The sequence below is a fragment of the Ornithodoros turicata genome, chromosome 8, assembly GCF_037126465.1.
Source record: "Ornithodoros turicata isolate Travis chromosome 8, ASM3712646v1, whole genome shotgun sequence".
NCBI classification, from domain to species: domain Eukaryota; kingdom Metazoa; phylum Arthropoda; class Arachnida; order Ixodida; family Argasidae; genus Ornithodoros; species Ornithodoros turicata.
The window spans coordinates 38,527,977-38,540,851 of NC_088208.1; the positions used below are offsets into that span (position 1 = coordinate 38,527,977).

Below are 12,875 nucleotides of genomic sequence, written 5' to 3' on the forward strand. Positions count from 1 at the left end.
GACTGGCTGCCTATAAGGAGCTAATGCTTCCTATCATGCAATACGCATCTTCTGCATGACACCCCCACACAGTAATTAACAAAGCGAAGCTGGTAAGTGTTCAAGGGCAAGTCGCCAGATTATTCTTCGTGCATTTTTGATCGTGCAGAGCTGCATCCTCATTGTGTCACGGGGCTTTAGGCTCCCTGTGCTGGGAATTCCACCCCGAAACTGATAGCTCGTTGGTTGCACTTCGTGGAATTTACCCAAGCAGCACAATGTAGTGAAAGTCGAGCGCAATAGGGGTGGACGGGTAGGTGAAAGGCCTTGATGGGACTGGTGAAACAAAAGAACATTGATAAGACACGTACCGTCCACCCCTATATTGCACTCGACTTTCCGTACATTGTGCTGCTTGCTGTCGGCCGATGTTGGATGAGTGAGTGTGTATGGGGGAAATCCGGATGGAACGACCAGAGAGGTTACAGAGGCCAATGGGATAAGAAAATTAGGAGTAGGTGATAGTGTTCCGTCCGTAGCACTGTCAGATAAGGAGCCGGCGTACATCGCTCAACGTGTGTAGCAGTGACGAAAACAACCGGTTAGGCAGGTAAAGAAACGGGGTAGTTGGTAAGTCATACTTCGGTTTCTCTTTTTCTTTTTTTGCAGCATAGAGACAGGGACGGAAGAAACAGACTAGCCTGCTTGATTCACAAAGCAGGTGATAAATGTGTAAGCATAACCATCCATTGATCTCAAACAAGCTGAGATAATGTGTCTCGATAAGGATTCCTAGTCTTCACGTGCCCTAATATGTTCCTAGTGCTCACGTGTTTGTGATATGCCTACGTCACAGAAGTTACCTATTTAAGTGTGGCAACAATAAAATTTTCCTTTGGTTGTGAGTACGCAGCCTTCCTGTCTGTTTCTTTTGTCTTTGTCTCTCTGCTGAAAAAAAAAAAAAAGACAACGACAGAGAGAGAGAGAGAGAAAGAAAACTTAAGTATTAAGGGGGAGGGTTTTTTCTTTTTTTAAAAAAATGAAGTGTTGGACGTTAGCGCATCAGTGTGTCTCTAAAGCCCCTGTGTTTCGTCTGGCAGCGCACTTTTTCATCGTGATATGTACAAATTATCTTTCTGTACCCCAAAGCGATACACGATTCGAACAGCCTGCCTGTTTTAATTTTACCACAACCTGTAAACTTTCTTTGACAACCACACCTGTAACGATCCTCAAATATAGGACCAATAATATTTTCAAATAAACAATAATTCTGCGAAAGAGCGAGGTACTGAAGCACGGTATGCAACAAACTGCCCGTCCATCTTTGGCAATAGTATTCTGGGTCCGGGTCACTTGTGACGCTTTTTGATGACGGCCTTTGGCGAACGAAACTATATAGTCTGTTTTCTACGGTGTCTTCTAAAAGTTTCGCTGGCTCAGCAGAGCTCAAGTATGTGCAGAGTAACCGCACCGCACGAAATTTACAAATAACCATCGGACAATAGCCGAACAGTGCCAACAAACAACCCCAAGCAGCACAACCTACTGAAAGTCAGGTGCAATAGGGGTGGGTGTCTTATCAATTGTCTTTAGTTTCACAAGTCTGTTCAAGGCTTTCCACCTACCCGTCCACCCCTATTGCACTCGACTTTCAGTACAGTATGCTGCTTGGGACGGTGCGCGTATCGATTGGTAGACACTCAAGCAATGAGGTTGAGCTGAAAACCCTTAGGAAGCACATCCACGATATTAGAAAAACTCGACGGGTGAATCATGCGAACACTGTCAGTAAACATATAAATCATAAATCATAAATTTATGCGGAACACTTTCACACGTGATGCTTCGGCAGAGCCTAGAACGTCATCACGGCAGCGTTCACTTCCTGAGCGCGTACCGCGTATATCTGTTACAGCGGACTATCAAAGAAGAGTTATAAAGTATTACGACGCAGAACTTGGCTTCGGAGAGCTTCTTTATCTGCAAGGTTAAGATAAAAAGTCATGCGGGGCTATACGCATCGTGCACCGTGGTTCGAGAGCTGGCTCCCGACAACTCGTGCTGCATTTCAGGTATAACCGGTAAGTGAATTTTTTATATTGGACTTTGATGACGCAGACATGTTCACAAGTACGCCTTATTGCGTCAGCGGCGCCATATTGCAGAGCGTCTTGCGTCGAATCCAGTATTCGTCTCGTTGGTGGACCACGTGGGGAAGCAAAAAAAAAAAAAAAAAAAACCGGACTGCAACAGGCATGACAGCAACCAGACACTTCAGTACTTGGGACTACGTCGTGTTCGGCGGTCTACTCTGCGCCTCTTCTGCCATAGGAATCTACTACGCTATAAAGGCTACGAGAAATAAATCATCCGCCGACCATTATGTTCGGGGTCACTCCATGAGCGCCACCAGTGTGTCCCTGTCTCTTCTTGCCATAGCAGCGTCTCCACTGACGCTTCTGGGGACCCCGACGGAGATGTACGTGTTCGGCGCTCAGTTTTGGGTGGTGGTCTTCTCCTACTTGATAACGATACCGGTGACGGCGTTCGTCTTTGTTCCCATCTATCATAACAATAAAGTCACCAGCTGTTACGAGGTAAGTACTCGAAATTCGTATTCATGACTGTAGACTGTCGCGAGGACATGGATATGGGTTAATTGTGGCTTGTCTGGATGCGGAGTCAAAGTACTGTCCGTCCGCATTTCGTGTGGCCTTCCTGGAACGGGGACCACACAGTTAGTTGTTAATAAAGGTACCCGCTCAAAGAAAGCTCCACAAGTGTATTCATCTGAGTATGTTATAGCTTCGAGAGACAGCGCCCTACGAGGCAAATACAGAATGAAGCACAGAGAGGCAGCGAGTACCGCGTGACCTTCCCTCTGTTTTTGGTTTGTGGTGCATTGTTTCTTCGGTTTAGAGAACTCGAGCTCTCCGCTCTTCACACATTTTCTTGCCATATGTTAATAATTCAAATAGTCGTATACCCTAGGGAAAGTTTCCTCATGCCTCGATCGATGTGTCTACACCTTGTCCTCAGCGGACAAAGCTGCTTTTTGTCACGTTGATGGTTTTTGATCTTTGTAGTCTTCAGCCATTCGAGTGTATAGATTACATCGACTTTGTTTCGATTACATCTGCTTATCCAATGTTATTCTTTTCTGCCTATTCTTTATTCATGCAGTATCTGGAACTACGCTTTAATCATATATTACGGACGGTGTGTTCTGTCGGGACTGGGATCCAGACGGTAAGCTTTGCACGAAGAGTATTTCAAGCCCTATGCACCATCTTGTTTCACTGCGTTCCATAGCTTCCATAGCGTTTCCTAGCATTATAGAAACCGCCCGGGTTACATTCTTTTTGGAAAAAGATGTATTTATTCACACAGGATGTTCATTTTTATCCGTTACAAGTTTCTTATAAAAAACAAACAAACTATGAGAGCAACGTAAGTGCCGCTTTTTGCAGTTGAGTTAAATGGCCAGGTGGACATCTCCTCGAAGTAAGGACGCAACTACAAGATGACTAATGACTTAAATCAATTCTTTAATTAGGGGATTTCGAGCAAAAGCGCGATAGCAGGGCGGGAGACAATCGAGCCATTTCGCGTTTAAAAAAACCCTGAAATGCGCACGTGCATCGAAATATTCATATCCGAATTTTGACATGCATACATGAGCCGAAACCGAAAACGCACCGACCGGGAGCGCAGGGAGCACTGCGCTCATGCCACGTCAGAGGGTCACGTGCTTTGGAACGACGGATATGATTGGAGTAGGTGCCGATCGGCGAAGGGGATTCGCTTCCGAGGCGCGCTGTTCTGGTTTCGCCTCATTTGCATAGCGAAACTCCGAGTTATGGATATTTCCCGGCACACGCGCTCATTTCGGGGTTTTTAAAAGATAGAATGGCTTTCAACGAGGATTGTTTCCCATCCCATGTCGGCACAGTTCCCTTAGAAGTCGGCCCAGGACGCACATTCCCGCAGGGGCGTCAGTCGTGACGTTGTCCACCTCTGTGAGGCCGACAACGGCGAGCCCTTGCACAACCACCACGGCCACCATCACCATCACCATCACCGTCACCACCACCACCACCACCACCTTCCCATCCTACTCTATCGCTTTGGCCCGGAATTCCCTAATGGAAAAGTAATGAATAAAGTTTATGTAATTAGTCACCTCGTAGTCACATACTCTCTTCGATAGGACATCCACCTGGTCGTAGGACATCATATTTTTGTTTTTAGGAATAGCAAGCCGACCTTCTGTCAGGCTGACCTTTCCGAAATAAACGTATATCCCCCCCCCCCCCTGTAGAACTCACCTGCAAAAACGACACATATGCCGCACTTATAGCTTTTTGTAGAAGTTCTAGCTGTATGGGCTAAACATGAACACCCTGTATAATATCACGTATAGAAACAGGCTTTTTCACTGCGGTATTCATTCCATGTATTTCGTATCCTTTCGCAATATTTTTCGCACCCGGTAAGAGACCGAGTTAAACGTCACGTATTTCCACCGTGCATTCCAGGTCGTTACTACGAGTATCATCCTGTACGGACCAGCGCTAGCACTTCAAGCAGGTACGGATCTGTATTGAAATATAAAAGAAAGTACAAGTTGGTACTTCATTCCATGCTGATACCGAGGGCACCGTTTGCGCAGTTACTGGTATGGATGTCTGGATTTCGGTGCTGTCAGTTGGTGCAGCCTGTACCTTCTACACCAGTCTTGTAAGCTAACCTCATTTATGGTATTTTTTTTAAAAGCATCTTGGCATTCTTGAAGGCACGGGTGCAAAGAAAGCCTTCGTGTTTTCTTCTGTGTTTTTGTGACTCTTCCCAAGCAGGCAGTGGCCAATGGTCATTGATGGGCAAGCGTATGGCAAATGTGTGGCCAGCAGAATGCTTGGCAAACAATGCAACTTTTGAAATACTATATCAATCTTTGGCCAGCGTAAGATTGGTAAAAGTTTGGCAACCATGTATGGTAGGCATATCTTGGCCAAACTCGCACCAATCGATAAAATACATCTGATGGGGATAAAACATCTGGTCAGCAGTTATTAAGATTCAGTTGCAGTTCACTACAGAATTTCCAGGCTGCCCCCTCCCTTTTTTGCTTTGCTGGGTTAGCACGTACTTTCCTTCTGTTCGTCCTTGTTATATGCCACAATCACCAGAAACGAGCTCGTTGGCCAAGCAAGCCCAGGTTGGCCAGCCAAGCTCTTGCCAAGCTTAACCCAATTTTGGTATGTCGCTTGGGTTAAGCGCAGGGTTCTTCTGGTTTAAAACACATGAACAGTCTTTACTACTGTCCTTACCAAACTAACCTAACCTAACTAACCTAACCTATCTTATCTTAACTAATCAGGGCGGCATTAGCGCTGTTGTGATGGCGGACGTGTTCATGAGCTCCGTCAAGTACGGCTCCATCATACTGATCGCCGTTAAAGGAACTATGGACGTTGGAGGCATTGAGGAAGTCTTCCGAAAAGCCATGCAGTCTGGAAGGCTTCACATTGACGAGTAAGCATTCTACAGTCGCACAATATCATCTCCGAGCATCTTCCTAAATGGCGTTGTGTCAGTTTCCGTGCAGATCCCACAGTCCGTCACTCAGTGTGGTCCTTGGTGTTTGGATCTTCGGTACTGTGGCTCACACTGTACGCAGTGAACCAGGGATGGGTACAGAAGTACATCAGCATGCGAGATGCCCAAACTACCAGAAGGTGAATAGCTCATACGTGTATGAACGAGCAAACACGTGGGAGTCACGTGTCTGTACTTTGGCACACCGGTGAGGAGAATGGAGTGGAACTGAGACTGAAGTTCTTTGGTGAGCCCTGCAAGCGTAGCTTAAAGTGAGACTCCGCAACAAAATCACCACAAAGATTATGACATGGCAGTAACCCTTGGGGGGGTCAGGAACATGCATACGAAATATCGCGTTCCCAAAGTGCGCAGAGTTTATTCGAACGAATTATTACGAAGTGAACGCTTCGCCTCTGTGAAGCAAGAGGGCGCTGAAAGCAACACTGCTGACGTCATCCGGCATGGAAGAATGCCAGCTTCGTAGCAGACGACAATGCTGAGTGACGTCACAGTGTCTTCCTCCGGGCGAACCGCTGTGCGCTTTGCATTTCTGTTTCGGTTTGGTATTGTCATCATTTACGAAATAATTACTCGCACAAAATGAATGCGAATATTGTATTCGGTATCAAGGGCGCGGTCCGTGTTCGGTATGATGCTCACCTAATTTTTTTCGAATCCTTGCGAAGTCCCCCTTTAACGGCTATCCCTCTTAACCGGTAACAAAGACATGTGTGCTACAGTCTGTTTCTTTTTTCTTTCTTCTTTCGGCGACTGCCTTATTTCCATGTCATTTTTTTGTGTGCTATACCATTGGCTTGCTTATATAGTTTTCGTCGTGTTCACAAGGGGCTACGTGCTGCATTCCCCTACAGTTCTTCCACATCTGTCAATAGTTCGATTACTTCCAGATATCCGTGTCTACGTGCGTCTGTCCTTGCTAATCAAATCGTACTCATTTATTCAGGGCCTTGTGGGTGAACTTAGTGGGCATCATCGCTCTTCAAACAATTCTCAGCTTCGTGGGCCTCGTCATCTACGCCAAGTACAGTGACTGTGACCCGCTTGCCACCAAAATGATTTCCTCGGCGGATCAGGTACTGTTTGTAATCTTGTAGAACTTCTGGACTGTGTGATGCTAAAAGAAGACTTTCGATCACAGCCCATTGCACTGCAAAGGAGATCAAAGATAGTTAAACATCGGAACAATAACGAATGAATATCAGAGCATGTAATCTATGTTGATACCTCCGACCGCCGTATTTTCTCCCCGCGAAAGCATAACGAGAAGAGGTCTGGCATGGCCTCTCCATGACAGTGCCTCAGACAGACTCTGTCACTGCGGCACCATGTTGTACTTGCGAAATTTTATTGCAGAAATGCGGTCATTTGCAAGATTACTCTTATCATTCATGCGTTTTTCACTGTCATAGCTTGCTCCTCTGCACGTGATGGACACATTGGGCATGATTCCTGGATTGTCCGGGCTCTTTGTCGCTGGTCTCTTCAGCGGAGGATTAACGTACGTTCACTTTCGATCTTGGTTTTCAGTTTTTGTTGAATTCAGTCGGGCCAGTCTTGCTCCAGGACACGTGACATGAGTGATGAGCAGATGCGTTCTTTATATTATTATCAGGACTGGAGCAGCTGCCATTAGCTCTATGGCGACGACGACTGTGGAAGACATTGTGAAGTCTTATATCAAACCTGATATCAGTGACCGGGCAGCTCTTGTGCTGATGAAAATACTGAGTAACTATATTTCGATTGCGGAGCACCATGTGGTGATACCGCTTGTTTTCTCTCTTGCATAACCTGACCTGCAAAATAGAACATGCCATGTATTGTCACTTGCAGCGATATTGCTCGGCGTAACCATTGTGGTTATGGTGTACGTTTCTCAGCAACTGGGTGGCATCATGCAGGTACGTAGACTTCTTGTAGTCTCTTGTAAAGTCCTTGTAGTCTCTTGTAGAGTCCTTGTAGTCTCTTGTAGAGTCCTTGTAGTCTCTTGTAGAGTCCTTGTAGTCTCTTGTAGAGTCCTTGTAGTCTCTTGTAGAGTCCTTGTAGTCTCTTGTAGAGTCCTTGTAGTCTCTTGTAGAGTCCTTGTAGTCTCTTGTAGAGTCCTTGTAGTCTCTTGTAGAGTCCTTGTAGTCTCTTGTAGAGTCCTTGTAGTCTCTTGTAGAGTCCTTGTAGTCTCTTGTAGAGTCCTTGTAGTCTCTTGTAGAGTCCTTGTAGTCTCTTGTAGAGCTCTTGTAGTCTCTTGTAGACTGCTCTATGTGTGTGCATAGACTGTAATATTGTTTAGCGCCATATCAGTTGTGGGGTTATAGTCGTACGTCTAGCTCTTTTGTTTTGCAGGCTGGTTACACCGTCCTTGGCATCGTAGGAGGACCTGTGTTCGGGGTCTTCTGTTTAGGAATATTTGTGCCATTCGCAAACAGTACGGTACGTTTAATTGATTCACAGAAGTATTCAATCCAGGGTGTTTTGTCGCTCAGTTAAAGAAATTCCCTTCGACATTCTACAAAGTAGAAGCCTCATTCTGACGTACGGACTCGATGAAGACGTCGAGTGCGTGTAAAGTCCGTCAGGTGGCCCTTGCATTCGACACAATTTGTGCTCCTTAAAACACACAAACAAAAACAGAGTTCATTTCTGGGTCTGGCAACGGCGGTCTTCAACTGTGGTCACGCGTAGCGCTTGGAATGGTTGGCTCTATGGACGTCAGAACCCACCTCAGCAAGGGTTGCCCGAACTTTCCAGAAGCTTTCAGTACAAGCACTGCAGAGCCCTATTTTATTACGGTGGTAACCTATTCCTCTACGATGCAGGGAGCTATAGTTGGCCTCTTCAGCGGTGTCGCAACCGTGTGTTGGATCTCTATTGCGGCCTTCATAAAGAAACCAATGTATCCAATGCCACCCGTGTCAGTGGACGGCTGTTTGGACTTGTACTTCAACGTCACTGGTAATCTTGCCCTGCCTTCCACAGACATCTTACGGCATAAGTGAGCCTTTACCACACTTTTGTCACAAAATTAGTGCAATTCATGTTTTCACCGCTTCATCATAATTTTTGTTTCACGTGGCTGGAGTCGCTATATTGCATACGACTATAACTGAAAGAGACGTCCTTTGCATTTCTGGTTCATATTCGTCATTTTCAGCTCAAACATCGAATACATCTACAGGATATCGTACTTTTGGTACGGCCCCATTGGAACAATCTTGGTTCTTGTTGTAGGTACTTTGGTCAGCCTTGCAACAGGTGGGTCGCAGACAAGTTAGTTTATCATGTGTTGTTGACGTGCCTCGATTATCTTCCGTAGCCTTGAGACCGAAGCGTTTTGGTTGCCGCATAAATGTGAAACCGATGTCAGACAATGCGTAGCGTACCGCTGGAATTGAAACTACGCGTATGTGCCAGCGCCCAGTGTCAAACCCAGCAACAGTGATGGGCATAGTACTTGGCATTATTAGTATTTCAAGTACAGTACAAAGTACCCAATTCTAAATGTATTTCAAGTCAAGAACAAAGTGTACTAGGCAAAGTACTTCAAGGACTCATCAAGTACAAAGTATTAGGCAAAGTACTTCAAGTACTCCTCAAGTACAAAGTATTAGGCAAAGTACTTCAAGTACTCCTCAAGTACAAAATATTAGGCAAAGTACCTCAAGTACTCCTCAAGTACGCTGCCAATTTTATTTTGTATCACTTCGCATTTCACTGTTTAGTAGCTCTGTCTTGCTTTTCTAGCAAAATTTTTAGCCGGCATCCTTGGCAAATGCTATGAATGTGAACTGAATCAGATGGCATAATTTGCGGTTACACGTGAAGAAGTCAGTCAGCTGTGCTGTGATTATGCAAAATAGTACTATACCCTGACTGATCCAAGATCGTCCGCCTAGTGTGGTGTTCCGGTACTAATTTTCCGGTATAACATTGGCTAGGAAATTTCAGGGGGGAAAAGATCACACGCCAGCAGAGATTATACATTTCTGTGCACTCCTCGCTGCTTTTTGAAATACAACATGTTTATAAAAAGAATATGAAGAAAATAAAAAGATGAAACACAATATAAACCTTCATTTCTATACGACTGCGATCTGCAGCAATGTAATCCATATGACCAATTCAAAAAACGTAAATTGTAAAAATTCTTTCAGGCCGTTGCTTACTTCATCATGTAATCCAGTCACACATTATGATATAGAATGATTATTAATTGCCAATGAAGGAGACAATATATAAAACAAGCATCTAGAGCCATGCATTGGGAGAACTGAAATGACAAGTAACTATCGGTCATCGCGCTGCCAATTGTAGTGCCATAATGTATGCGTGTCTTTGCATTCCATTCGTTAGCATAAACATAGGAGCAGAAGCACCGGTACGTTTTCAACATTTCAAGCACCTCAACAATGAATTTTCTTGAACAAATATGCTCCTTGAAAGCACAAAAGTCGTTTTTAGTAAAATATATCAGCCTGAGAGTGCATCCCACTGAAAGCGCTAAAATGATGACAAGAAGGACATGGCTTTTTCTTGTTGTCATTTTAGCGCTGTTAGGGGTGTATTTTTTGTCTTTCTTGTGAATTTTTCATGGGAAACTACTGGGAAAAGGTGTTTTAAGCACAGTACAAAGTAGTACACGATTTGGAACGAACCTAAAGTAATACTTCAAGCACTTCTCATCACTGCCCAGCTATAGCAAGCATACTGGGCAAATACGCGGTTGGTAAAAAGGACGTGTAATTCAGAAGTAACGTGGCCAAGCTCTCACGCTGGTGCAGGTCAATAAACGTAGCTTGCATTCTGTTTTCTACTTGTTGAAGGTAAAGTCTCGTATAAACCTGGTGAATGTTACGCTTTTCCTGGTCCTCAGAGAGTAACTTCTCCAACCACAATCCGACAGGGCCCACGAAGTTGACAGCTGTGGACGAGAAGCTGCTCAGTCCACTCTGCTTTCGGCTGGCTCAAAAATGGCGAAGAAATAGCGAGGATAAAACCCACAAGGGCAGTGACCATAAGCAGGCGGTGACAGCAGACCCAGTTGCCCATGTACGTAAGGCGTTGTTGTATACTTGCAGTTATCAGTTTGTCTTCAGAACGACTAATGCCTGTCTATTCTTTCAGGGGTGTGTTGCATCCGTAAACGGTGGTACGATGCCATCGTCACTGCGATCGTATCCGGAGGTCCTAGGAGTTAGACTTTGACGCAATGAGTGTGAATAGGACATTCCTATTGCGTGCCTTTAACTTATTGGTAACATGACGGTAACAAGACCGAAGCTAGCACCTGTTTCTCGTACAATGTTATTACACATCGAGCCCTATATACGTGTGTGCAATATGTGCAGTATAGGACGTGTCGTTGGTATTTAGCGTCTATTAAAACAGGGACCTGGGCTCGTTGGTAAATCTGCATAACGGGTATCACTCTGATTTGTTCATTTTGTCCTCGTCTCTCTCGTTTCTGTGATTCTCATTATTCCATTAAAGCATAACGCCCGGTTTCGGATTCTGGTCGCCATTGTTGGCAGCAACATTCTGGCGCCGTTGTTAGGGCAAGGTATATGCCCCAAAATAATCTGTAGGAAAGTTCCGAAATCTTTTATCTTTATTTTTCTTCGCATGTCGTAGCTCCGCAAAGCTGCGACAAGGGCGTTGTATACAGGAAAACGAAACTAAAGAGCGGGGTTGTCTGACGTTGTCTCCATCGATGCAGGCGTCCAGCTATGCATTTCCGCTTGTGTTGGAGGCACTGGTTGCGAAAAATGTCGCATGAACCGGAACCTGTTCACATTTGGAACAGCTTGTGACACTTAAGGTAGGTAAGATGAAAAACGGTCAGTCTCGAACTCTCGATGCTTTGAAACGGCAACCGAAATTTTCTAAGGCGATGAAAGTGACTGAAAAGGATAGTCAGCTGTAGGACTCGAACCCACATCTTCTGGATTACCTGTCCATGGCTCTACCAATTGAGCTAAGCTAACACGCCTTCTCAGCGACTTCCAGGGTGCGTCATCTGAAGGGACAAGCCAGTCACTTTCTCTCACTCATCCTCCTTTCACTCTTACATTTTTGCACGCTCATACACACATTCATACGACAGGGATCGACGCAAGCGGGACATGTTGAACATGAAAGAACTGATGTTCTGAGACTCGAACAACATAGAAGGGAAGGTCTGCCATGAAATTCGGTTTCTTGAAACAATAGTGCTTTGCCCCGGTGAGAAGCCATATTTAACCATACCTTCAGTGAGATCATGTGGTGAATGTCAAATAAGTGGGCAGGCCCGAGACTATTTTCGCAACTTCCACGGAGAAGCTAACCACATGGGCGAAAATATCACGGTTTATGTGTCGTGATACTGGAACACATATGGCTGCTTCGCGAGACAACGCCATGAATCCATGGCAGAATCTTCTTGTCCTTGTCCCGAAGCTTCTAAAACACAAGGAGATGCAATTGTATATTGCGTGCTTTTACTGTGTTCAACGCAATGAGTTTAGACCCGGTAACGCCTAACACAAATGTATTAAATATTTCCCCCCCCCCTCCAACGTAGTTGAAGGTTACACCCGTCCCAACAAGGTCTTCACTTCATTTGATGGAAACATTTTCAAACATTCATCTTTTGAACTAAATCGCCTTCAATCAACCACGAGTGCAGTACACAGCTCGTAAGCACAAGTTTATGCATAACACCGGCATCTATCTTCACGACACTATCGGTTAACTTCTTCAAGGCGGTCAGATAGTGAGCAGACGTACAAATTCCTCCAAATTCGGCGTGGCGCGTTTGGCAAGCAACAGGGGCGTCACCCGGCGAGCGATGATAAACAAGGTGAAAAGTGCCGCAGGTGTTATCGTGAACACGATATCAGCAAACGACCGAAATCTCTGAGGAAAAGTACACATGGTTTTGAAACATGTTCTCCCGGTACAGCTGCACCTTTCCCTGTATGTCGGATGAAGATGCGAACGGGCGTATGGAGCACTATAACATATGTTGTCTGCCCACACCATGACTCTGTGCGAGCCGAGTTCGTTGACATCAAACCTGTGTTGGTACAGCTGCCGATGTGAAGGCCTGCAGGTGTGAACGGTGATCCATGCGATACGGTGACGACTCAGAGAGCCTGCACCGGTGCATCAGTCCACGCTATGTGTTCCGTTGTCTCCTTTTCTTCAACTGCCACTATTCAACTGCTGTCCCCACAGTCAAAGGAATTGGACCTGTTCGCATACAGACAATGCAGACGTGTGTACCATGTGTGCCTCGA

The 12,875-nt window shown here is 45.3% G+C and overlaps 1 protein-coding gene across 3 annotated transcripts; it reads left to right on the forward strand.

Moving 5' to 3' along the window:
- The first annotated feature begins 419 nt into the window (after positions 1–419).
- Positions 420–11,028, forward strand: LOC135367264 (sodium-coupled monocarboxylate transporter 1-like). Of its 3 annotated transcripts, none has more exons than XM_064600443.1 (17): positions 420–609; positions 1,898–2,063; positions 2,132–2,579; positions 3,166–3,231; positions 4,521–4,572; positions 4,655–4,722; positions 5,363–5,517; positions 5,580–5,720; positions 6,548–6,677; positions 7,014–7,102; positions 7,217–7,332; positions 7,438–7,505; positions 7,942–8,028; positions 8,415–8,590; positions 8,750–8,850; positions 10,499–10,644; positions 10,720–11,028. In XM_064600443.1, the coding sequence occupies exons 3-17, from the start codon at positions 2,238–2,240 to the stop codon at positions 10,798–10,800; spliced, it is 1,818 nt and encodes a 605-aa protein (XP_064456513.1). In that variant the 5' UTR covers positions 420–609; positions 1,898–2,063; positions 2,132–2,237; the 3' UTR covers positions 10,801–11,028. The 3 variants fall into 3 exon arrangements, with proteins under 3 accessions (XP_064456513.1, XP_064456514.1, XP_064456515.1); XM_064600444.1 differs by having other exon boundaries at positions 1,937–2,063; XM_064600445.1 differs by lacking the exon at positions 5,580–5,720.
- The last annotated feature ends 1,847 nt before the right edge of the window (positions 11,029–12,875 follow it).

What these genes read in the sequence shown, in the direction of transcription:
- LOC135367264 (XM_064600443.1), top strand. Translation starts at nt 2,238, where the DNA reads ATGACAGCAACCAGACACTTCAGTACTTGGGACTACGTCGTGTTCGGC. An exon ending in GGAAGGCTTCACATTGACGA is followed by an intron (nt 5,518 to 5,579) that starts GTAAGCATTCTA and finishes GCGTTGTGTCAG; the next exon opens with TTTCCGTGCAGATCCCACAG. An exon ending in ACAGACATCTTACGGCATAA is followed by an intron (nt 8,591 to 8,749) that starts GTGAGCCTTTAC and finishes CGTCATTTTCAG; the next exon opens with CTCAAACATCGAATACATCT.